This window comes from Anarhichas minor, unplaced genomic scaffold (assembly GCF_050575085.1).
Source record: "Anarhichas minor isolate MPS153535 unplaced genomic scaffold, ASM5057508v1 ptg000003l, whole genome shotgun sequence".
NCBI lineage: Eukaryota > Metazoa > Chordata > Actinopteri > Perciformes > Anarhichadidae > Anarhichas > Anarhichas minor.
The window spans coordinates 7,432,098-7,458,661 of NW_027466449.1; the positions used below are offsets into that span (position 1 = coordinate 7,432,098).

The 26,564-nt window shown below is 42.5% G+C and overlaps 1 protein-coding gene across 1 annotated transcript; it reads left to right on the forward strand.

The window, feature by feature from the left end:
- The first annotated feature begins 5,259 nt into the window (after positions 1–5,259).
- Positions 5,260–6,327, forward strand: neurod4 (neuronal differentiation 4). Its single transcript, XM_076090962.1, has one exon. The coding sequence runs from the start codon at positions 5,260–5,262 to the stop codon at positions 6,325–6,327; it is 1,068 nt and encodes a 355-aa protein (XP_075947077.1).
- Positions 6,328–26,564: the final 20,237 nt, after the last annotated feature.

Here is a 26,564-nt window from a genome sequence, read left to right on the forward strand (position 1 = left end):
GGGACACTTGCACCTGATCACAGAGACACGATGGCTCTTTGCCAATCACACCTCCACCGTTGAGGCTCCCAATTAAAAGTCACCTGGATTTGTCCTTGGATTTGTCAGGTTGTACAACATCAGTTAGATGCCCCTGTACGCTGAGGTTTTTTCTTCTGTCCCAAATTGTTATTTGGATCGGTGGGGATTTTGCACGGGGGCCCACAGATTACCGTCGTTGATTAGTGGTTGGGTGTAATCCTTTCAGCCCCTCTCTCTCCAAAACACCCTTGGGATATGCCCGTCTCCCTGAGGGCCGGCAGCATGGCAGATGGATCCTCCTCCCCCTCTTCTGCCCCCTCTAACAGCACACCCAAAAACACTGTTGATGTCCTGGGACGGAGGTTGTAAAGTATCCTGAATATGAAACCACAGGCACCTTTGTTTAGTGGCTCTCTCTCCACTTAGTGAGAATTGCCCTCAGGCCTGATTCCCATTCTGTAGCTACATTTCTGCCCAATTGGAATGTTTTCCAAATCCATTAGCCCAAAGGAAGAGGAATAAGATGCACAAAATCTGCTCATATTGCCTGGATGAGATTCTGCTAGATCTTATCAAGACTCACTTTGTAAACCAGACAACTCTAAGTTGTTGACATCTTAGTTTTACGGATATGGAAAGCCATTTGCCCAAAAAATGTATATGCTGGTGTCAAGTCAAAACATGGGATTATATTCCTACAAAAGGAGATAAAGATAATCGAGTCTATCGTGCATCTTGTGTGTTCATGTGTAAAGATGTAATGTCCATTGATACATTTTCACTGTGCATATTGCACAGTGAAAACCTGCCACCGTAAACTTGAATTTATGTTGTGATATTAATGATTAATATAGTTTGATCTCCACATAGAGAAAAACGGATATATTAAGTTATATTAAGTAAAAATAATTGGCTTGAGGTTTCACTTTTAAAAGGATTCAACATTTAGACTTATCTGAAATATCTCACTTAAATATGTTTTGCAGTGAAAAATAAAAACAAAAACAAACAAAGAATGGTGTAAGAGTCAGTTAACATCAAGAGATTTAATTGAAGTTAAAATATCATCAACTGTCTGTGTGTGTTGATGTGTGTGTTAGACCATTGATGTTCCCCTGTGTGCAGCGGAGTCAGTAAGCTGTCAGTCTCCCTCAGCAAAGTCTGCTATAACCATATTCAGCCTCAGTGAGCAGCAAATGGAGAGAACTGAGCCCTGGGACTTCTTAACACACACACGCACACACACACACACACACACACACACACACACACACACACACAGTTTAGCAATAAAATGGAAAAACTTGAAAACAGTCAGGTAAAATGCATATGTTGAAGATAGACCTGCGCAAGAAACTTTTCTGTTACAGACAAAACTTGGAAAATGGTTGACACGACCAACTTTTATTTTTGGTTTGTCAACAATACAATGTCATCTCTCTCAGCATCCCGTGCCACATGACCCCCACCCCTTACCACGCCAACCCCTCTTGCAAATCCACGCTCCCTCCATCTTTTATGATCACTACAAGGGGCTCAGCTTTCAGAAGCGGTCCAGGGAGCATGTGTGTAGAGCTTTAATTCCTATTGTATTCGTGCAGTCTTGGTGTGTGTGAGTGTGTCTGTGTTTTAGCGAAAGAGGGAGAGGGAGATAGAGATGAAGAAAAAGACAGGAACAAGGACCCATCTGTCAGCGCAGCACACGAATCCCTCCCATTCCACTCTGAGTCCCAGGGGACCAGAGCGAGAGACAACTCACTTGTGGCAGCGTTTTTTGGAAGGACTTGGAAGGTTACCCCCATTAATAGCAACAACAGCACTAAAATAGCTAATGTGAGACTGGTAGGCCCACTCTTTTGGTCATAGACTTATTTCGGACAGCTCATGCCTAAATGGAACATGCATCTTAGCCAGTCTTAGTGTCAAAAACTCAAAATAAAATAAAATACTTGTATTGGCTACACATTAAATATCTTAGGAACATGTTAAGTCAGTAATTAGCAGTATAACTTTGTAAGAACTTGAATTTGTTTGATAAATATTTTGGAATACCCAGGTTAAAATCATGCAAACTCATCAAAAGTTGGTTCAGATCAGATGTGTCCACCGTGACCTCTTCCAGAAGGCTGGTTATCTATGTTACTGCTTAAATGGGAGCAGGAAGCAATTCCCTATCTGTTAGTCAGTCAGTCATTTGGGAAACCAATGGGGATTGTGGGAGACTGCGAGATTCCAATTCCCCATGCAGGCTGCAGGTGTGGTGGAGGCCATTCTCACACTCATGGGACAGAAAGTAGTGCATGTGTGTTGTGTGTTGTGAGGTGCATATACCTGGGGACCTTTAGACACATCACATTAGAGTTGTTGCTGTACATATCACATGGGGCAACACACACACACACACACACACACACACACACACACACACACACACAAACGGCAGGGCTCCTCTTTCTCTCTGTCCACATGCCTGTATGGCCAGTGCATTGTCCAGGAGTGATTAGGGCCGTTAAGCGAGGTGGATAAATGCTGTTTCAGCACGAGACATCATCTTGGACAAGCGGTGACGCGTGAGCATCCAAGCAACAGATGCCCACCCACCCCCAACGCTTCCTATATCCAGCCATCTGTTCGGGTCTGTTCAATTAATCGTTGGATAAGTGCCTGTTTTTACGCGATGTTGCAGATTAGCCACGTGACCACCTCTTATTTCTCAGACATGCAAATACGTTGCGCACTCAGAAACACGGAGAACCAACAGTGCAGTTGGCAAAGTTCAGTCTAAGTCTCGAACACAGCTGTGCGCAATCGCGCGCACAATGGTATCAATGCGGGGGCACGTGCGGCTCGCGAGACCCCGGCTGTCAATGCAGTGATGACAATAGACCCCCACTGCGCGGCGGCTCGCCACGCACGAGGACAGGCGGGCGTTTATTATGCCGCGGTATTTATAGTCAAAACTGGGGAAAATGCTCAATATTGAGAAACGATTAGTGTATAAACAACAAAGGCCATATAGTCGTTTCAAGACCTACACGGATTGCGTTGCATTCATTGTCTGTGTTAATGCTTAACTTTTATAATACAATAAAAACAATAAAAAGATAAACTACAAATTGAGAATTAGCATATCCCGTATTGACAATTTATTTATCATTAACTGGCTAGTAGCAAATATGGAATTACTGTATTTACAATCTCCCCTGCCTGGGTCAGTTGTTGAGCCTATCCCATAAAGTACCTGTCTGTTCATCATTGCTCCAATCGATTAAATAATCAGATAGCCCTTGGGGACAGAATATGACGCTAAAAATGGAAGAAAACAATTGAATAAGTGGGTAAACAACGCACACACCTGCTCTCTGCACACTAAACTGTCAACATCAGTTAAATACGCACACATGGAAGAGCGTCTCTTTACTCAGCGAAGACCAGGCCTACACTGTGTTTAATTAAGTGGAAAATTCCAAATCCACGCGACTAATGAAGAGATGGACAATCGATTAAGATGGTTAATTTATGGATTTAAAACAGAATATGGGATGTTGGGGGTTAGTGCTACATTTCCAAGCGTGGCGATGTATTGGCTAATAACGCACGGGGCAACATATTTAATTCAAGTGCTGTGCAAAGGCTGTGAGTAAATACTGTCCCTCATTTCTGCTTTTTACTAAAATTGCGTCCAAACACGTGTGCAGCGACTCAGCTAAACTTCTTAACAGGTTACATAGTGTAGCCTAAATATGTTTGATTACATGTGAGATGAAGCTAAACAAGTTGGCGTTTGTGCGATGTTGGGCAACTAATCTGTGGCTGGTATAAAGTCTCATGAATATGGGTAGATATGTGCGTTTGTAGCCTACTGTAGGATAGGCTCCAATGAAAGATATACTCTTTTACTCATCATTTATTAAGTTAAGTGTTTTCCAATGTGTGTTTCAGGAACTCATTCTTTACTAATAGAACTCTGTCTACACGTGCACACGGGCGCGCACTCCCTCTCTGTCTCTCACTCATTTGCTGGATTAAATTTCTGGCCACGAGCCCGCCACGCGCGTTTGGCTGAGTTGGTAGTGGGCAGGGCGCCTAGGGGAGGGGCTTACCCGGCTATAGGCCACGATATTAGACCGGTCGTGTCATTTGTAGATGAAAGTTCCACGCGCACTCATGGTTATCTGAGAAAGCAGAGGAGTTTGGGACACTAGCGGATGTGCGAAGAGAGAAACGCAATTACTCTGGACACATCACTCGGCTGCTGATCTTTTTTAAGTAGACCTGTGTTTCTTTTATTTTGCACAGAGCGAGAGGTAAATACTAACAGGTGAGTTTACACATTTGTTCATCATCAGTTCAGTATAAAGAAAAAGGTCTTATTTGTGATCAAAGTCTTGCTACTAAATGTACCTCATGCACTTATGCTGTCCTCTCAGGGGCAGAAAACAATCTACTTCAGTTAATTTACTAATCATGTTGTCGATTTTAATAAACTGAAATAAAAGTCTTATATTTGCTGTGTTCTAGCCTAATTGTGTTTAGTAGCATACAGTCTAGACACAATTGCCTGTCTAAAGTTCTGATTTCATAAATTACAGTAATTTGTCCTACTTTTTTACGCACTAGTGCACAATAATTAACTAGGACAGCTTTTTCTTTCAAAACAATAGAAAATCTTCTGTTCGAGGACATACAAAAAAAGAAACAATCTATTCCTTTCATTTCTTCTAGCGTTTGGGCTGTATGCATTATTATTACATTATTCTTCAAGATGTTAAAAAAAACTGTTGACTTGTATGTTGCCTCTATAATCTTTGAGCTTTATGAGTAAATCCCGTTGTGTCCCAGATTGACAGGGTCTCTAGAGATACAGATCTGTAGCGACTACAGTATAACAGCAGGGGGCCATTTATTCTTAAAACAGCCATCTATTCCTTAATATCAGAATATCACATGATACATTTGAGATAATTATGGAGCTTTGGTATGTTGCCACCAGATCTTGAAAAGAGGAGTGAGCTGTTCAGAATTCAGTGCTGAAATGACAGCGCTCATTTGGTTATTCATTGGACAAGAGTTGCCAGTCACTATGTCAGGCACTGCTTCTTGTTCCTGTTCATCACAATACAAAATATTATGATTACATGTGCATTTTAAGGAGAAGCATCATGCATTTACATTTAGCCCTTAAGATATTACACACTTGAGGTTGACCGACTTTTTGTGCTGTTTTTTCAGATCAAAATGATGACCAAACAATTTGGAAAGAGTGGGGATGTGAGTGAGCTGGTGAGCTCCCTCGGCTGGCTGGAGGAGGATGACGGCAGCTCTCAGGATGGAGAAGAAAGCCATGGCCTGACTGTAGGTGGGCGAATCCGCTCCTGCACAGAACTGGGCAGTGAGGATATGGAGGAAGAAGAAGAGGAGGAGGAGGAGGATGAGGAGCAGGAGATTGGACCAAATGGAGAACAGGCTCCCAAAAGGAGAGGCCCTAAGAAGAAGAAGATGACCAAAGCAAGAAAAGAGAGGTGTCGTACCCGGCGAGTCAAAGCCAACGCCAGAGAACGTTCACGTATGCACGGGCTGAACGATGCCCTGGAAAATCTGCGCACAGTGATGCCCTGCTTCTCCAAGACACAGAAGCTGTCAAAGATTGAGACTCTACGGCTGGCTCGCAACTACATCTGGGCTCTGTCGGAGTCGCTTGAGAGTGGCCAGTCCCCTGAGAGTCATGGCTTTGTGGAGATGATGTGTAAAGGTCTGTCTCAGCCCACCAGTAACCTCGTGGCCGGCTGCTTGCAGCTGGGGCCCAGTCCAATGATGCTCAGCAAGATGGACGATAAGTGTGGCGGCCCGGGGGTGGGTGGTGTGGGGGGTCAGGCTAGCCATCCCCTCAGCTACCCGTCTCCAGGCCTTCCCAGCCCCCCCTATGGCTCCCTGGAGGCTTCCCACCTCCTCCATATGAAGGGATTCAAGGGGCCTCTATATGACAACCCCTCCCCGAACGAGTGCAGCAGTGGCACTCCACCATACGATGGACCCCTCACTCCCCCCCTGAGCATCAGTGGCAACTTTGCCCTGAAGCAGGAGCCCTCTCCCCGTGAGTCAGAGAGGAACTACACATCCCACCCTGGCCACCATGCCCACTACCTCTCGTCCCACCATTACCCCACTTCCACGACTGGCAACCTACCAGGAGGGCCTCAGGGCCACCCACTTTTTCAAGCTTCACGCTATGACCTGCCCCTGGACGTGGCCTTTGACCCCTACACTCCCTCTCACCTGGTCGCCTCTCAGATGGGCAGCATCTGAAATGTGACCATGAACAGTTAAGAGGCCCAGTGATTGACTCTGGTGTGAAATTGGCAGGGAGAGGAGCACTGCTCTTAAATGAAATGCTGTAAAAATGATGGTATAGATAAATGGTTTGCATTATGTTGTCTAGTAATCTGGGAGAGCAGTGGACGCTCAGAGAGACTCACCACCTCAACTCAATCTACCTGATACACACACGCACCCATAACTTTTATTATTTTATTTATTATTTTTTGCTATGATTATATTTCATTTTGATTTTAATTATTTCTGAAGAAGTTGCCCCCTCAGTTGTTAGTGACTCAAGATAATTTGACCAAATCAGATATCCGCACTAAAGCATTACACAGATGTTTCAAGTGTAGAAAATGAACAAAAAGGACTTTGTTAGATGTGCATGTCTGCATATCAAAAGAAATTGAAATTGAAATTAAAGTCCTAACCTAAATTGTGCACTGAGGCCTAGAGCCAATGCCCCCCTTGCCATAAGAAAACCCAATGCATTTATTTATATCTGTATTTAATATTTATTTTGATAATGTCTCGTCCTTTTTATATTTTTTCAGCACTGTTTTCTTGGTTTTGTTGTCAGTCACTAGCAGCTGTACTGTATTTAACTTATTTATTTGAGGTCTTTCAGGTACTTGTTCATTTGGTGTCACAGTTTTTGTCATATTGTACTGTTGTAAATATTTTACTGTTTCGCACTTAATTGAATAAATATTCTTATATTATATGCTATTTCCATAGTAACAATATTTGCCGTGTGTTTTCTTATATGCTGTCATCCCGTACCTAAATTTCAGTTCAACAGAAAGTGCACATCTCCTAATGTAGCTGAGGGTACCTATTTGCAGCTACATCAATTCAAATGGACCCCAACTTAATATTAATATTGTAGTGAGGCTTCCATAAAAATAAAGCTCTTTTTGCATTTCACACTGAACTTATGTGATAAGTATTATGAAATACTTGACAGCCCCCAAACTTTAAGGCACCACAAGTCAGCAGAGCGATTTCCATAATTTTCTGTCAAAAATCCAAATCAAGTAAATTAGGTTCTAAATATTGTAATCAAGTAACTTAATGCCAGCTCATATATCACACTCCCCCTCTGAAAATTCCCTTTGCACACATTCAGTTTCAGGTGTCTTACTGAATTCACACAATAAGGCAGTGATTAAGTGCAGGTTTCTAATGTTATCATGTGTAAGAACATCTCTCAGTACTTTGATATTAAGGTATATCGTCTCCAATACACAAACACAACAATAAATAACTAAAAATATAATAAGTGGGCCAGATTGTTTTCACAATAACAAACACAAAACAAATATCAAAAATGAAGACGAAGTTGCTGAACTAAAGGAGATCTTTGTGACGATAAGTCTGTTGCAGGATGTGTTTGTGTGTATGATGTCATTCAGGGGCTTTCTCCGGGGTTTCTATCAGGTCAGGCGGGACACTGTTGTGGGCCATGGGAAAACAGCTCTGGGGAACAGGTGAATGTGTCACAGAGGCTTTTTTGAGTCTCTGCCTTTCGGTCTCTCTCACACATGTCCCGTTTCCCCATCTAGTTCATGCCAAAACACTGCAGGGCAGAGCTCATTTTCAAAGAATTAATTTAACCCAGAGAGAGAAAAACACTACATTTCAGTTCAGAGACACAGCATATGACTATGGATGCTATAAATCAATTGGTCAGATACAATTATTGTTTAGAAAATGTAACCTCAACGTACAAAGTACATATCTCTAAAACCTTTTTTAAGTTGAAGGAAGAGTAAAGTTGCTACACTGATTCTGATGCCGATTTTTTAGATCAGCTCAAACTGGCGAGGTCCCTAACACATTTATATCACTCATCTAATGACAAAAGACTTCGTTTTGACTGTAATGATTGTGCTGAAGGAAGTGATTGCACTTGAAATAAACAAAGAGCGGGGTGGCAGAGTGTAAAGATGAGGAGGTGAGAGCAAGAGCTGGTGTGTTTGAGTGTGTTTGTCATTATGGTCCTTTAGGCAATTGTGAGAAGGGGAATGTGCCTCGGAGGCTGTTGTCCAAGAGGACTTCCCTCCTCTTCAGCTACCTCTCCAAAGGTTTGTCTTTTTCAGTCCTGGCAACAGGGGAGAAAGGCTGGAAGAGAAAAAGAGAATGATTGTTTTACTAGGCGCCACTGGTCCATTGTGAACGCAGCCTGTTCTTTCTCTTGACCTGTGACCTGTATTGTTGTGGGGCTCCTCGTTTGGGGCGGGCAGACAGCTGGGGGAACTGCGGGGGGGCTGATGGACAGCTGGGCCAATTTAGGGAGAGAGAGAGAGAAGAGAGTGAGAGCATAAGAGAGAGGGATGAGAGAGGGAACGGGGAATTAGTGTTGGGGGGGAAAAGGAGAAGAGGAAAGAGAAGGAGAGGGCAGAAGAGGTGACTAAGGTCCTTGCTCCCCATTCACAAGTTTGTCCTCTCTGCTCCTGTGTGTCAGCCTTGGCATAGCAATGACACATAGCTTTGCACACAGGCAGACACTTGGCCTGTGAGAAAGTACTGGCAGAGTTAGCTGGCGTTCACCCTCTTTGTGTCTTTGCTGTTTTGTTATGGCAAAAACGGTAGGGGGCAGGGTATGGGGATTATCCTTCTGCGCCCAGATACATGAGTGGGTGGATATAGAAATAATCCACATAAATTAATTTTGGATACAAGATTACAAAACACAGAAATGCAGGACAGTCTCTGGAGATTGGGGCATGGTGCTGGAGAGGAGGTTTTATAGTTATATTCAGTTTAGTACAGTTCAGGAAGAAATATGTTTTTTTGTTTTAGCTTCGACTTTTAGTTTCGACATTGTTTTGTATCAAATTTGTGATAATTTGTAAAAATGCTGAAAAAAATAATAAAACTATGTAAAATATCTTTGAAAAAGTGCAACCACTAATCCAGTCTTTACAGGCCTCAAACACAGATTGAGTGTATCAAGTGGCTCTCATCTCTGATAAGGGCACAAGGTCTCTTAATGGGAAGGGAACACATGCTCTGTCATGCCATCTTGGCCGAGACAGCATGCAGCAGAGCGCGACCTGTGGCTGAATCCCCTGGGAGAGTGAGGTCATGTTAGATATCATCCTACAGAGAATTAATGGTGCAGCACTCCAACTCTTGATTCCTAAACTTCTGTGTTTTTTTCTGGATTTTATCTTTATATACATTAAAAGGTATAGATGCCAATAGTATGAGCTCTAATGGCAACATAAAATGATGATGTTTAAGTAAATTTGTTTTGGCAGGGGAGGTTGCCATTACCAGCAATAAAAGAAAAAAATAGTTCTGAGACAAGTTATTAAAGTGCAGATTGAAGCCTTCTCTTGGTCCACTTCTCTCTATCTGTCTCTCTCCCTTGTGCTTGTATTTTAGTTTCTTTGTGCAATACATTTAATCCGCTGGCCAAACAAGAGTGGCTCCCACTAAAATGAAAAGGCCCTGATCCATAGGAGCTAGATAGAGGGATAAAGCATTGTGATTAGGATTGTATTAATGATTAATGGGGCCATAGGATGCTGGAAGGCTTTAATCAGTGTCTGTGTGCCGGTAATCCCTCTGCCTTCAAACTAGGGCCGACACAGTGATCCCCCCCCCCCCCCCCCCCCCCCCACCCCCTCCCCCTTCTTGGGCAACAGTGCGCATGCACACATATGTACACACACAGGGACACACGAATGCCTCTGTGGGCAGCATAGGGATACGAGAGCACAGGTTGAGAGGTGGAGCACCCCGAAACGGAGACGCCCTAGACTTAGAGGAGCAGCTGGTAGAAGAAAGACTGAGGAGATGGATGGAGAGAGAGAGAGAGAGAGAGATGTGGGAAAAGACTGAATCAAACAATAAAAGATGGCAAAGCTGGTGTTATGAGAAGACGTAGAGACTGGGTTGGTCACGGTCAACATGGTGGAAGTGATTAAATAAAAATGAATAAAACTTTTTCTGAATGAACCTGGTGCCATCTATTACCACATCACATCAGACTAGACTATCATGTATAAACTGAACTCTAGTGAGACAGGAAAATAATGAATCCATCCAAGCTCCATCAATAAAAACACCACTGTTCCCGTGTAAACATATGATGGAGGTTTAAGATAATTTTGATGTTATGGTAAATAAAATAATGCATCGAAAAATGGCATAACTTGAAAGCTTGTTCTACTGATGCAAGACAGAAAAAGGAGATATATATGGGAGGGGGGGGAAAGAGGGCCATTCACAGACTCATTACTAGGAGTGGGTGTAAAAGGTGACATTGTGTGCATGAGGATAAGGGGTGGTCCTTCTCCTCCCAGAGTTCTCTGAGAGCATTAGGGTATAGGAGTTAAAGAGCTTCTAATGGGATCTGGATGCTGTCGTGTTTACCCTGCCCCCCTCCCCCTCCTGCACGCCCACTGCATTGTGGAAGTTGCTGGGCTTTGGGACACCACAATGGGCTGAGTGTAGGGACAGATGGAGGTCCCTTTCGAACAGGGCACAAAAAACATCCAAGGTAGGAGGGCCGTGGTATCTGAGAGAACAAGCAGCCAGCATGCCCTACTGCCAGAGACGTGAGACATTAGAGGTGGAGGAGGGAGAGGAAAAACTGAAAAGTAGTTATAATGCAGCAGAGTGTAACGCTGAGAGTCCCTTTGCCCTGGTAGTCTGTCGGTAAACTCAACGTGATCTAGACACATTCACATGGCTTTGGTGCACATTCACTGTAGCTTCTCTGACAACTGCTTTCAGTACCTTTCAGAGTGGAACAAGCGAGCAAACTAAAAAGATTTAGTGAGAGAATTGTTTTAATTCTTATTGCTAATATGTGATATGCCGTTGCTTTAAGCGCTGTTTATTAAGGGTTACACCAAGTCAGGCTGGAGGGTCAATGCTGATGTCATTAATTTAGGGCAGTGCAGTGTATGGAGCATCAGGGGAGAGGGTTTGGTGTTGGATGCTGATGAGAAGCATTGGAGGAGGGTAGAGGGAGGTACCAGGCACAGGAGCAACAGATGGGGTCTGATGGAAAGCTCAGGTTGTAAACTTTGTGTTGGGAACATCTGTCCACTTGTCCATCTGCTACACTCACTGTTTACAGTTTGTTTAGCAGAAACTCATTAATTAGAAAACGGCAGTCGAGGCCATTGTTGCCTTTGTCACAGTATATTAATTAGATCAGAAAACAACCAAATCCATGTGCAGTAGTGCAATGCAGATTCCTATTAGCTTAATGCCTAATTTTAAATACATTTTAATTGGGTTTATACTTGTAACTGCTATAAAACTGGGGTGGGGTAAAACATACGAAGCCAAACTCCCACCTCAGTTATGATCCAATCCAATCAACAGTTTTGTACCATTCCCACAGATAAGCCCAGCCATCACATCTGTGCCGCTGTGGGATAGAAGTCATGCTGTTCATTTTTTTGGAGCACACATAAAGTGGATTGATATGGGAAATGGGTATAAAACCTGATTAGAGATACATTAGCAATTACTGTAAACACACCGCTTATAATCTGTGTACTTATGCAAATACCACAACACTCAACTAGCTAAATGTCAAAACCAACATCTCCCAATTAGTATCTGGTACATTTAGTGGACGTTCCTCGACACACAAGACAGCTACATGCATCTAAAATACATAAGTCCACCCATGAAAGCAAAATGTGGATGAGGGAATAAATAGCATTGATTTAAGACCATAAAAAGCACCCTGTAAAACAGAAGCATAAACAGTTTGATCAGAAATGTTGCATCACCTGAGTATTTTACTTTTTTGGGTAAAAATAGTCTCTTCAATTTGCTCTGCAGGGAGCGGATAAAGGAGAATTAAGCAGCTGATCTGGGCTCAGTGGCTAGAGTGTTACATTAGACAGTAATCCAGAACAGTGGACGGTTGGAGAAGGGATAGCGTCTTTTAATCCTGCACTCCATCCAACCAACCCTCCCATCACCCATCAAACTCAAGGAGAGATGCACACAAACTGAGCCAAACATATTCTCTCTCTACCACATAAGACATTCAAAATCTCACGACTTTACACCAACTTTAGCAAATAATATATTATATTAGTTATAGTGTTACACATTTGTTCTTTAATTGCAAATAAGAGCAGTATAGCATTACAGTGTGATGGGGCTTTCTTGGAGTGTTTACTGCATTGAGCACCTTTTCCACAATTTCCATTGTCAGCAGCAGCATCCTTGAGGGTTTCCTAAATTGAAGTCCTGGTCACAGGGTTAGGCAAGTGTCCTGGTGAGTCCTCTCAGTGCACACTGTCCCCCTATATGTAACAGATGTTACTGGGGCAACAGTTGGTATTAAAAGGGAGGGGCTTCAGGCCATCTGTCCAGGGTCAAGGTTTGAAAAGGGGTGGTAGAGATGGTGGCACGTTCAGGGAAATGGTAAGTATTCGCTTGAAAAGAGGGAATATAGCCTACATTGTAATCCTGCTCAATGTGAGCTTACATTTAAGATTGTCTTTGTGAAGGTTTATGAATGTGAAACTCCAATAAGCGCCTGAAAGGGGAAAACTGCAGCTTCAGTGCAAAAGCACCATCTTGTGGTTAAATACAATACTACAAACAAAGTGCAATATTCCTCACAACTTTATTGATATTTTAAATTGCTATTACATCAAACGATTGAGTCAAGAGTAAAGGCACCCTACACCCTTATTATTAGTGTGGCAATAAAATCACAATATATAAGCAGGAAGTTTGTTTTCAATCATATCACATAGTGTCCAACTGAGATGTGAGGCTCTCAAGTGTATGATATGCCATCCCGCAAGTATGCCATCTTCTTATGACAAACCTTTCTCTGGGGAAATCTACACAGATTGGAGGGACACTCCCAAGGTACACCTTTAGCCTCTCTTTTTCCATTAGAAAGTAGTCAGCCAGTCAGCTCGGTGAAGCCTTTCTTCATGGTTAAGAATCTACAGTTAGGGGGACGTTTTGAGTGTTCAGTCCTGGGCAGAGAAAATGTTATGGAAGAAATTAGTGGAAGGGACAACATCTGAATGTGGCACACAGAGCAATGCTACATTATCATTGACCCCTAATCCCACACAGACCCCAGAGGTATACTTTTTGTCACATCAATCCAATTTTTTATGACTTTCATGAATGTGTTCCTAATGATTTGATATCATTGTTTTCTGTTTTAATTAGTGCCTTTTAAATACCAAGATATCGGGGAACCCCAATGTAAAGCACCCATTTTCAGCCAATGCTAATCTATGGGTGCTAATCTAAAGTATCCCACACTATTAGGGAGGTAGGGACACGCTGTTAGTCGTTTTGAAGGATATAGACACATGTCATTATACTAACTTATGCTGCCTGCCTCTCTTTGCTAGACACAGAAATTGTTCCCCCTCTGCCATCATGGTGGATCTTCCAAGGGAGGAGAGAGGAGGCTTCTGAAGGAGCTGAGAGCGAGGAAACATCTGTGTATCCTTTGAGCAAGTCTTTTCGGCACTCAAGGTGCAAAAGAGCAGTGACACGCAGCTGGAATAATCTCCAACTATGGCAGGACTCTACGAATGTAACTATTCCTTTTGAAATCATAAATTGTAGTTATTTAAGATGACTGCTCCGAGACAAGGAGGTCTCATTTTGCTAAATGCATGTTGCTTGAGTCCTTGCTCCTCCTCCGCTCACATCTCCCATGGGTAGGAGTAAGATGTGAGGAGAGATGATGAGACACATTAGCTTAACGAAAAGCACCCACAAATTTCCTCATGGACACTGCCTTTATTTTTGTTTTAAAGTGAGCCCCCTTTAAATAAACCCAATTGGGATACAATCTTCTGTAAAAGCAAAAACACCAAAACGATTCCAAAGATGGCATCATGCTGATTAAGAAAAAGAAACAGCAACACTATTTGAATCAAGGTAGTTGTATAAAAAAGATATACAGTATATATCAACTTCATGTGGAAGCCATCTTTTCTTCTCATTATCTATGGTGATGTACTGAAAATGAATCAAGTCTTGCAAAGGGAACAGGCAGCACTGAGTAGTATAGACAAATAGAATCACAGATCTGAAGCTATACTCTACCCACTTTACACTACTGGCACAATATTATTCAGTGACTCAAAGATTACATTAAGGTAAGTTAGATAAATGGCAAGGCCTGGGGAAGTTGACATGCTATAATTGATTGTCATCTGGCTCCCAGCCCTCAAGCTCAAGCAGACAGAAGAAACAGCAGGCAACATCAGGCTCATTCTCACTAGGGCAGTGGACAAACCCCGCCGTGGCCATCTGCAAAGACAAACCAAGCAGCAACAGATGTTTTAATGTCTCCACCATACTGTATAATAAAAACAACAAGCACTAAAGTAAGGAATTTTATGAGCTGACAACTCGACGATGAATATGACAAATACAAAAACAAAAGATCATAGCTGCAGGGAGATTAGAGTCAGTGAGAAAAAAAAACAAAAACAGCAGATGATCTTCTGGCTCTTGGGGGGTAAGGAACTGGTAACATGGCATATAGTGTTGCTCATCAAGTGGGGTGTCAGCAGCCCATCCATCATGATAAGTGTGAGCAAAGGGAAGGGTCAGTGCACTGGACACCAGATGCAATGAAACTGAATCTGACACCTGCTTAACTATATATCACAAGTAATATGACAGCCTTGGATAAAAGGCTGTAGTATAAGATTAGGCAATTTGAAGTGTAAACATGGTTGGGGTGAATCAAGGTATTTTCAGTAGCCATAGTCATGTACTAGGTTAACTGTAAATGAATGTCAATGTCTTTTTTCTAGGTGCTTAAGAGCTGTCTGACAGAGCATGAGTAAACTAAGAGGAAACATCCCTCACATTAACCCAGTCTGACCTCCTGCTGGCCCCGTCTCACCTATGAGGTAGTTAGTGCCTTCCAGTGGTGGAATGTAACTAAGTACATTTACTCAACAACTGTACTTCGGTACAGTTTCGATGTACTTGTTTTGTACTTATCTTGAGTATTTCCATTTAATGCTACTTTACACTTCTACTCCACTACATTTTGGAAGCCAACATTGTACTTTTGCTCTTACTACTTTTATTTGACATTAGTTACAAGTTAAACTGAAGATTCAGATTAATACAAAATATAAATCAACTAGTACAATATGATGTATTATCATAGATTAAGCTTCCCAGCAGTATATTAATTGTTAGCATATTGATACTTTTTGGTACTTTTAGGTATATTTTGTTAGCAGTACTTTTATGTAATTACATTGACATTTTGAATGCAGTACATTTACTGAACAGAGAATGTTTACTCTGTGGACTTGCTAACAAGAACTTCTTCCACCACTGGTGCTTTCATTGCAGACAATTTCCCCTTTTTAATATACTACATTGTAACATTGCAATTCAAAAAATGAGCAATGATAAATATTTCAGAAAACCTTTTATAATTCAACAACTGTTCTCCAGCGTCAAGACTCAGCGGCCTTCTTACCTTTTCAGGTGTGCAGTTACCCTCCTGGGTGGGACTCTATTGGGTCACCGGACTACATCGGCGAAAGGTCAAATCAAGCAAAGTTCAGCAGGGCGGAGCCCCTACTGCAGCCACATTTTTACTTCTTTTTTTTTTTGTAGATGTGCGTACAAATTGTACCGAAAAACATTTAAATACTTACAGTATATAACACACATTTTAAATCTTTAAATATTCATCCATTATATGTTTTTTTTTTATTATTGTTACTGTGATTCTAATCATTCTTTATTGCACACTAACTTTAACTCATGAATGCCATCCACCCTGCATTCCATATTATGAGCATGTGACGAATGAAATGTTTCTAAGTAAATCCTCAAAAAACAAAGTTCAGCTGAAAATAACATTTCACCAGTCTGGAGGGTGTATTCCAAACTAATGCTCTTCTTACTATCAAATTCCCCTTTTCCCTCATCTGACTTGATCCACTGAAGCATTGAGGTTACTTAAACATACAAGAATAAAATGTGCTCTATAAAAGATAAATTCAAGACTGCTTCAAAAATAATAATATGTAGTCCTCATGAAACTCAAGGGAAAGTGGATGAACTTAACTCTCCCTGTTGGTATTGAAAGAAATTCAAGGATGTTGTTTACTGAAATGATTTTTGATGTTTTATTGTTTCTGTACTCCTGTCTTGTTATTTTGTTAAATTGTGAAACTAGGGTTTAAACAAAGGGGGTTACATGTGTGATGACATATTCCCTTTACTCTGCTCTTAATGTCATACAGTCTATATATTAAAAGCCGTGCCACATCCCAGATGTGTATAAGTAGGCCACAAACACAATCAAGCATTCTTATTAAAGGCTATTCTTATTGACTTTTCAGGCTGGAATTGCCGTTTCCAGCTGAATATTTTTATGAAATGTAAACATAGACATGAAGTCAACTGTCCGATTTAATGGTTTCTGTTTTAAACTTTACAAGCCTGTGAGAGACAGGGACAGTCCTGTTGAGCAGTGTGTCCCTGTAACACTACCCCTCATGCCCCTTGGTGTTGAAATGTGCTTACAACTGTAAACTGCCGTCCTTTTCCCCTTCTAACCTTATCTTCCAGCAGAGTGCATGGGGGAGAGCTGAGATGCAGTGTGCCTGCTTATAAGGCTGAGAGTGTGGGATTTTTATTCTGCATACGGTGATGCAGTAAGGGCGTATTCAGCAGTAGGCCTAGACTAAGTTGGACTATACATTTGATGTCATGTTACTGTATAGCTCCAAGTGGCCTGTATGGTGGGTGGCTGCTTACTGCAGACAGTGCAGAATAACATCTCGCTCTGAATTTACACATGTGTGTGTTACGTTAAAATGTTTTCGCTGTTTTTGGACGTTTCTTTCCACACTGCTGCACCATAGGTGTAAGGTATACCAGTTTGTCCTGTTTCATTCCCAAATGTTATGCTGAGAGAGGTCGTCTATGTTGCCCCAGCAAAACGTTTGTGTGGTTGAGAGCTTCAGCAATAATAACATTACAAAGGTTTAACATTTGTCTTTAATACGTTCCCTCTCCAACTGGGTGGTCCTTTATGACAGTTTTGCAACTGTTTTGACCGTTAGACAATTTGTGTAATATGTTATACCACAAATCACCTTTTCATTCGTTGATACTTCTCTGAGTACTGCATCTCACTTTTGCTCCTCATGCTTCAGATGATGTTTATTTCTTCCCTGCTACTGCTCTTCCTTTCTTCTGATACAACTGCCCTCACTTATTAAGGCCTGCCACGATTAGCTACTTGACCCCAGTTTTGTTTTCACACGGGGCTGAGAGTGAAAGAGAGGGAGGGAGGAGATGAGATGTAGAGAGGTGGAGGGAAGGCGATAGATGTGTTTGTGGTCGCTATTTCCACATGTCCTTTCCATCGCCAGGCATAGGGCTATGCTGTTTGCATAGACAGCTCTTGGAATCTTTTCGAATTAATAAAAACAGTTGAGGATCCTTCTTGATATTTTCTTCTATCTGACCAGTTTCATGCTGGGAGGGATTTCACAGTGGAAGTAGTTGTTTCTCAGTGTGACTGGATAGGAGATTGGACTCACTCTCAAAGGAGCTGCAGGAGGACTAGAGGTGCAATGTGGAGCACAGGTAAGAAAGGAGTTTATTACCATCTGATACTACGATATCTGTCTGCTTCTATTACTGTCTCTGTGTGTCGCCAGAAAAACATCTTTTTTTTAATACCATTAGTGTATATGCAGCTACATTGAGTTGATTATTGTGTGGGTTTTTGGTGATATAAAATGGCTGGATGCAGCACAAAACATTACAATTGTTTCAATGAATGATCGGACGAATGCGTGTATGTGCAATTGATTGTCATACCGAGTCTTCGTTCTTGACTCAAATATATGCACGTCCCCGTGCAGCTGACAACTGTCCTGACAGCTCCACCTGTCCTCTGCTGCCCTCACACAGACTGAACACCCCACATTTGGGTGAAGCTGATCTTAATCTGTGCACAATGTGTAGTTTGTTCTCCCAACAAAAAAGGAGAAAAACTTTTTAACCAGGGATGTAGTTGGCTTCTGACTTCCATGGTGATTTTGCTCATCTGCCACATCACTCTCAGCTGCTGAGGAATGTCTGAGCTTTAGAAATAGACCGTGATCTACTAAGAAGATAATTATTTGTTGTCCCTTAAAATACACACATCATCCTGTAAAAACGACTAAGAATGTGTCAGCCTAAAGTATTTAGTCAAGTAGAAGCAACATAACAGAAATTGTAGTGAAGTTGCAACTGCAGTTATGGCGCAAATGTGTGATCTGAGTGTGGTTGGAAAGAAAGACGTCCTGTCCTCTGTGGCCAGTGTAAAAATGTCAGGGACGTGTGAGAGTGTATCAGTCAACATCAACATTCTTCATCTCTATAGGCAGGCGTGGATTCCCAAGAGAGTCACACCCACCTGTGTACACACATCACGAGTCCTCAAAAATCTGCAGGCTCTCTAAATCTTTTTATCTCTGTGAAGCTTTATTAATATGGCCTTTTCATCAAAACACATGTTGCTAAGGCATAAACATAAAGTAAATGGGCTGCAACTTCTTTTCCGTAAAGATTCTTTTTGTGATTGGTGGATTAATCGGTTGGCTTAAAAATGTCACAAAGCAGTTAAAAAAATCACAATATCTAGAGCAGAACACTTTGAATGTTTTGACCGACCTACATTTGAAAAAAAAATTAAATTGACTATAATGCAAATTCTCACATTGGAGAGCCTGAAACCAACAAATGTTTAGCATTTGTGCTTGAGAAAAAACTTAAATTAAATATTGATTATCAAAATAGATAAATATACTTTTGATCGACTAATCAGTTAATCATCGAATTATTGCGTATCTGATAACACTTTAATAAACAATCAGCTGGAAACATTTCCTGCATATGTCAACACCTGACCAATAGTCTAAATTTAGTGAGATGATTATCCCTCACAGTTGCAAACTGATATGCTCAACTGTCAGACTTGCAGACTCAGGCCACTTCAAGGGGAATGCAGAGGTCCTTTTGTTCATATACTAAGCAGGCTTGTTGTGTGTGCTATGCATGCTCTGAATGAAGCTATTGAATAGATTGTGTGCCATGACATTATTTAGTAGATATAGAGAGGTAATTCCTTTTATTAGACTTCATAGTCTAATAATGTCATTTATTGTCTGGTTGCTTTATGCTTTGTAACATTATGACGGGCGTGCATGTATGCTGGTACCCGGGGCTTGCCTCACCCCCTCACCTTTGAGATTCACAGGCAGCCTCTAAATTCACCACCACAGGGCCAGGAGACACCCAACGCATGATATATGACCAATGAGCGGACTCTGTATCGACAGAAATCCTCTTCATGACACCATGCAAACAAACTCTAGAAGAAGAAAAAGGATGAACCAACGTTTCTTGGAAGTCACATACTGCCTGCGGGCCCAGAGTCGTAAAATATGATTGGAATTTATGATCAACAGAAGTTGCATTTTGATACTGCTTTTGAGCTGTTGTGAGGAAGTGAGTTACAGTCTGTCTGGCAGATTTCAGTGAGTGTAGATTTACTGTTTTTCCTTTGCAGGAAAGAAAGAATGAGAACGATGGATCACAGCATTTTATGAATGAAGGCATTTGATGTCGCTCTCTCTCAGGTTTGATAAATCTCTCACAGGCTGTCACAGCACAGTATTTAGTCCTTCATACTTAGCAGTCGTTCCTGTCACATTTGACCTGCTACACTCAGGATCTGTGCACTTTGCCTAATTCACCATTCTGCTCATAAAAACAGTTCCAGTAAGGATGCTGGCCTCAGCAGCTTTGTCATGTCTGTTGTACAGATAGGTGTCTGCATGAGTAAGGTATTTCTGATTCAGTCTGACAGTCACATCAATACTACCAGCTGTGCCTCATGTCTGTTTGATTCCCTTATTTAACTGTGTGTGTTCATATGACTCTGGAAACATATTAGCCTCTCAGTTTACGTGGCACGGTTTTCACTTCTCCAGACTGCTGTCTATTAGTAGGGTAGCTAAAGATGGAATATTCAGACAGATTACCAGAGTCCTGTGTTTACAGATTTACACCAGTAGAGAGCAGCATAAGTTAACTAACAATCACCATCCAGACTCAGCAGTGGTGTCCAGAATATCAAGTCCCCTCTCTCTCTCTCTCTCTCTCTCTCTCTCTCTCTCTCTCTCTCTCTCTCTCTCTCTCTCTCTCTCTCTCACCATGTGTGTAGGCTTATATGAATGCCATAGTGGGACCTCATCCTCAATCTCTGCACCTAAACTGGTCCTCACAAGGTTAACCATTTATGTTAGGGAGACTTGGCAATAGTGTTGAGGTTAGAATTGGGCTCACATTAAATTTAAATCTTAAAGTAAGGCCGTATGATACGTATAAGCCTCCAGAGGATACATTTGACTGACTGCAGCAGAGTGAGAAAGTCATGTTTGTTGTTTGAATCCACTGATCTTCCTCAACCTCACCGTCATCGTGTACGGTGGCCCCGAGGTTTAGATCACAACAATATTTGATACAACACAACAACAGAATAGAAAACACAACAACAGGAATTAAAAGTAAAAGTATTTTTCATTTTTCCCATAGACAATTATTATGTTACTCACAGTTGGAGCACTTCTTATTCCGCTCTATTTTCTTTAGTCTGATTTGTCGAGCATTGTTGGGTTCTTCAATACATTCTCACACGAAAACAATCATAAAACTACAATATAATAATACCAACATCGACTTGGTTCACACAGGACACAAACAGCGGCCTCTTTGGTGAAAGTTCAGGGTTTGTTAGACCCATCCAACCTCCAAACCTATGCAGACTTTCTCGCTCCTTATACTAACTCAGGTGCTATGACAGTCTAATAATGACGCGGATGGATCCTTATAGTCCCTATAATTAGCACATTACACAGAAATGTTTCTAGGTCTGTCATTTAGACCTGTAAAATAAAGCTTTACCATATACTCTATTTCTCCCTTCACATTTAAAGAGGCATTCGTGAGTGAAGTACCTCTAGCAAGTCACATAGATTGCAAAGTAAATAATGTTAGTTCTTTATTCACTAAAGATATACCCCTAGTGGTCACTCAACACGTGCCCCATGATGCCCTTCCATCCAAAAGGTGATAGAGGTCATCCTAAGAATGATTGATCTGTAGCCAATGGCAAACAGAGGGACCTATAGCCTGATTTCCTTCCCTCTATCCTTTCTCTTCTTACTGTTTCTCGCCACCACCCCTCTGCCCCATACCTGCCATCTGTTTCCCCCCCAGTGGCCTTCAACCCGCCCCTGTGTCCTCACTCCTCTCCTCTGCCCTGTCCTCTCTCCTTCTTCTTACCTATGGATGATACAGGATCTCCGTGCTCCGATTTCCCCCTCTCATCATGACATCCATTAAAGTGGTGCTGGGCCCTGGGCCCCCGTTGGCCTGACAGCACATTAGCACTCGGCCCATTGAACGCCAACAAGGACCGGCTCTGAATTATTGATACCAACACAACTAATGAGGAAACCCAATCTTAACTCTTTTGCTGACACACAAACACACACACACAGACACACTGCTCATGGAAGGACTTGCACGCATCACCGTATTGATGATAACTATTGTTCCAGCTGCTGGTGTCCCATTTTCAAAAACTAATATCCTCGGCGCTCAGTCCATTTCCTGCAGACACTATGTGTGTTTGTGCGTTTGATCCAAGGAGCCACAGGCTCAAATTCCTTTTCTAACCTGTGTGTTTGTCCTTTTGCACTCTAAAATGTGTGTTCCACATACGTGAGTCAATTACTCTCTGTGTATAGCTGCTTACTGCTGCAGGTGTTAAATCTTGTGCAGCTTTGTTAAAAGAGCCACCATATGTTCCATAACACCAGCAATATAAATTTGGGTAAAATACACTGACTACCAGGTGTATTTTACCCAAATTTATATTTACAATTTGTAAAAAATTGTGTGGGTCTACCAATGTATACTGTACATGCAATGGCTTAAATGTATGCAGTGGAGCTGCTGTGCAGAGAGGTACTGAAGGTGTCAGCCAGCCTCCTTAGTATTCACTCCAACACCCTGTGACTCACAGCCTCAGCCTGAGAGCCTGCGAAAGGGGGGGGGGGGGGGGGGGGGGGGGGGTGGTTAGAGATAGAAAAGAAAAAGAGAAAGAGAGAGCAGGACAAGAGGAGGCAATACGAACATCAGGCAGCATTTTCTGTAGCCCCAGGCTCACGTGTTTGTATCTGTGTGTTTGCAAGCATAAGGGGGATTCATTTTTTGACAGCTTTGTTAAGCCTTCTCTTAAGCGCCGAGCTTCTCAACAACATCGTGGCTGTGTGATTTTCAAAAGTGTCACTCTGGCTATCTTGACTCTTCACAGGGGAAAGTGTAGACAGAGAGAGAGAGAGAGAATAGTGCTCAGACATGACAGGAGACGTTGTTTGAGTGGTTTCTTGGTGTGGAGGAAGTGGACCTGTGAAGCTCCTCCTCAATTGGTGGCTGCATTGCTATGGTCCACACAGTTTAATTCTCTGCAGCCGTTCTCCTGTGTCCGACTGTCTTTGTCTATGTATTCCATCCTCCCGGTCATCTCCCCTTGTCACTCCACGTCTCTTCATCCCTCTGTCAGTTGTATTTAGTTTAATCTCTGCCCCTCCTTCTTCTGTTTCCTCCGCTCTGTCGCTTTCTATTTCATCTCTCCTTGCCTCCCCCACTCCACTCCCAGTCTAAATTCCATCCCTTTGACGAAATAACAGTGGTTGATAAAATGCGTAACCTTGCCTGGGCAAGTTAAGACATTGAAGGAGAAAGGGGAGAAGGACAGAGCCACAGAGATAAAAGGTTAATCCTTTAACAAGTCCTCATACAGTCATACAGTCAAAGGACAGAGAGGGGGGGAACAAAACACAATGAACAGTTTTGACAATCATGCTCTCCATAAAGGGGGAGATGGGTGAGAAGAATTTGGGAAATGAAATGGAGAAACAGTGGTTGAGGGAGAAGGCATTTTCAGTTAAGCTCTGTCTCTCCTTCATGACTTCCACTCTGCATGATGACAAGTGTCTGCCGCTGATTCCATTGGTCGAGGCTGCCACCAATCAGAGCAGAGGCATGTAAGGTGCCTTTAGGTTATACCCAACCCCAAAAACAAGAAGCATAGAGAGGGAGAGAAAGCCAGAGTGCGAGAGAGAGTGTGTGCGTTTTACTGGGAGAGACCAAAGCAAGCGCAGACTTTACAGTGCGTTGAAGTCCTACCCTCTGAAGCTCCCTGTGAGATGACACCGATCAGAAGACATTGCTCGTCAGCTTTTTGTTGGAGACCACTACAATTCCTCCTGGCTGCTGTGGAGAAGAAGATCTTTGCTCTGTAGCCTCCCCCTATGATTGTCTGTCACACTTTAGGCTCCCCCTCCTCTCTTTGACCCCCCTCCCCCCCCCCCCTTTTTCTCTCGCTCTCTCTCTCCCTCCCTCTCTTTGCTACTTACCCCCTCCATACAGTCCTCAGGCTTACCTGAGCCACAACTGCAGAAACGCTGGACCCCCCTCCACCACACACATACTCTCACACATACACACACACCCTCGTGCTCTCTCTCTCTCTCTCATACTCATACTCATACTCATACTCATACTCAGCATTTTACCTGGAGAGGGCAGGCGCAAGGGACGGCATGTGCACAGCAGCAGCAGTCTCTCCTCACATCTAGCGCTGCCCATCTGAGCTGGCTCTTTCTGTAGAGTGGAGACGAACTCTGAAAAGAGATTTTGGAGCCATTGTCGCTTGGCGAAAGCAGGCAAGACGGGGGCAGTGAGGGAGCACTTGTCAACCCAGGGACACCAAAGGCAACGCACATCATGATTTTGGGTGAGTTGTCGCTTTTCGGTGCATGGGATTTTGGAGAGGTCAATCATGTTGTTGGATCACTAATCCCTACTTAAACTTGGCCGCCAGCAGCTCTTTATTAATAGTGTGCTCTGCTTGGTTTCCATTCCACACAGACATCTGTCAATACTGACCGCTGGGATGAACCTTTAAATCGTGGTTAGTGCCTGTAATTACGATAATAGTGTGCCATAAATATGGTAGGTGTGAGCGATGACAGGGAAGGTCAAAGTGTTTGAACCTGGACTATATCATTATGGTTTGTTTGGTCACGTGACCAGGCGCCACCATTCTCATGTCCTGCGAGAAGAGGTGAAGTGACAAAGGTTGGCTTTGTACCAACCTACTGATAACTGATGGAATGCTAATGTCTACAAATAGTCAAGACAGAATTCCTCAAGCATATATTTCTCTCAGGTATTTATTACCCCACCACCTAGTTTCTACATACCATTTCCTTTTCTGACCCTGCTAACCAATGATGACCAAACAGGTTATCACACCAAGTGGCATTTTTTTAAACAAAAGATTCAGTCCTCAGTTTGCAGCACAGTGTAGCTTTTAGTGATCATACAGGGCTGTTCTGTTCTGAGTCAGCCAGCACTTTCTTCTTTAGTATTCTGGTCTCATAGTTGCATGTCTGAGAGAGGGCATTCTGTGTGGTCTCTGTGTTCTACATCGTCAGCTTGCACATACATACAGAGGATGGGAGCTTGCCATTGTAAATCCAGTGATGTGACCGATCCTGGTGTGCTGCTGTGGATAGGACAGTGTGTGTTTAATAAGCAACACAGTGCGTGTCAGCTTGTGAAAGTTTTCTGTCTTCTAATTTGTCTGTGGGACGATGTGAGGTTATTGTGTGTCCAATTGTTTTAAGTGTGTGTGTGAGTTGCTATGTTCTTTGCCGGAGAGGCCGCTTTGTTTTAACGCATGCCTGGGCTGATTCAGGCGCAGCTCTGCTCCTCTGCTCTCCCGGCAGGCATGTTTTTCAAGCAGACATCTCTAATGATTATAGGGAGTCATGTAGTCTGAGGTGTGCACAATGAGGGATATGTATTCCTGTGAGCTAAATGCTCCAAGCAAGACAGTAAAGTTCATGTCTGTGAGAATGACTGTTAAATGGGTAACTTTCTCACTCTCTCAAGTTTTTCTTTTCTGTGTTTTATATGGTCATTTTGTGTCTGTCTGTTTCGGCGTTGGCTCCATTTCCACTTTTATGCTCTGGTGAAAATGGAGCAATTACCTGACTTTATTTAACAGTAAGACATGCACTGTCTTGCAGCTCCAGTAAATGATATTTTACCACAGCCATACCACAGCTGTCTCACGGTAACTAACAGTAGGGAGACTTGCTTATAAGAGCAAGAGGTTTGGGCTTATAGTAGTTCTTACATTGCGTCTATTTTAACTGTTTAGCACTACAGTTGTGGTATGAGTAATAAAACATGGAATGTGACTTCTGTGTGCTTCTGGAGGCAGTATCATGGATGCTGCATTTGCAGGAGCACTGAATGCTGCCACTATCAGTTGACTGCATGTACTGCTGATTTTTTACAGAAGACTAAATAGTGTTCAAACAGTAATAATGCACTGTAGCTCGGATATACCAAATCTGTGTGTTTTTCATCACGTCGTTGGTCTACAAAATCTTCCCCCTTCATAACTGCCAAAAAAGCTTACCCAGACCTATCCTCATTAAATTGTCACTGAGATAGGTATCTTCCATTATTTCCATCTGATCATTGAGATTTTCCAGTGCTTAACATTCTGCTCCATTTGCGTTATGATGTGGCCGCTGAGCGATTTGACATTTCTGGCTTTCCTCCTCTGAAAAGGGTAATGTCATTGTAATGACCTTTACAATTTTGACGCTGGCTGATCTGGACCTCCAATCAGCAAATTTCCTGATTCTGCCCACTGATATAAATCTGCAAGGTTGTGATAACATATCTCCGACAAAAGGCAATATATATACCATTAAAACCAAATAGATAATAACATGTGATATGTGGATGACGTGGGAGTGCGGCTGTGTAAACCACATTACCAGCCGTGTCCGTACGGCTATTAGTCTTTTTCTATCCTTTGTTTTGTATGACCTTGAGCAAACAACCGTTCCCAGTGTGGCTCTGTCCTTGACGTTGTATTCACAGGTCCATAGTAACTAGCTTCGTAGGCAATCCGGGCCCGTGGCACAGGTCTTTGGCCGCTGTGATAGCGATGACAGCCCTGATGCTGATAATGGCAATGGATGTGTGGTTGTGCTGTACAGTGAGCTCTTTACAAAGCCGCGGGCAGTCAGCTTAGCTCTCTGCCTGAC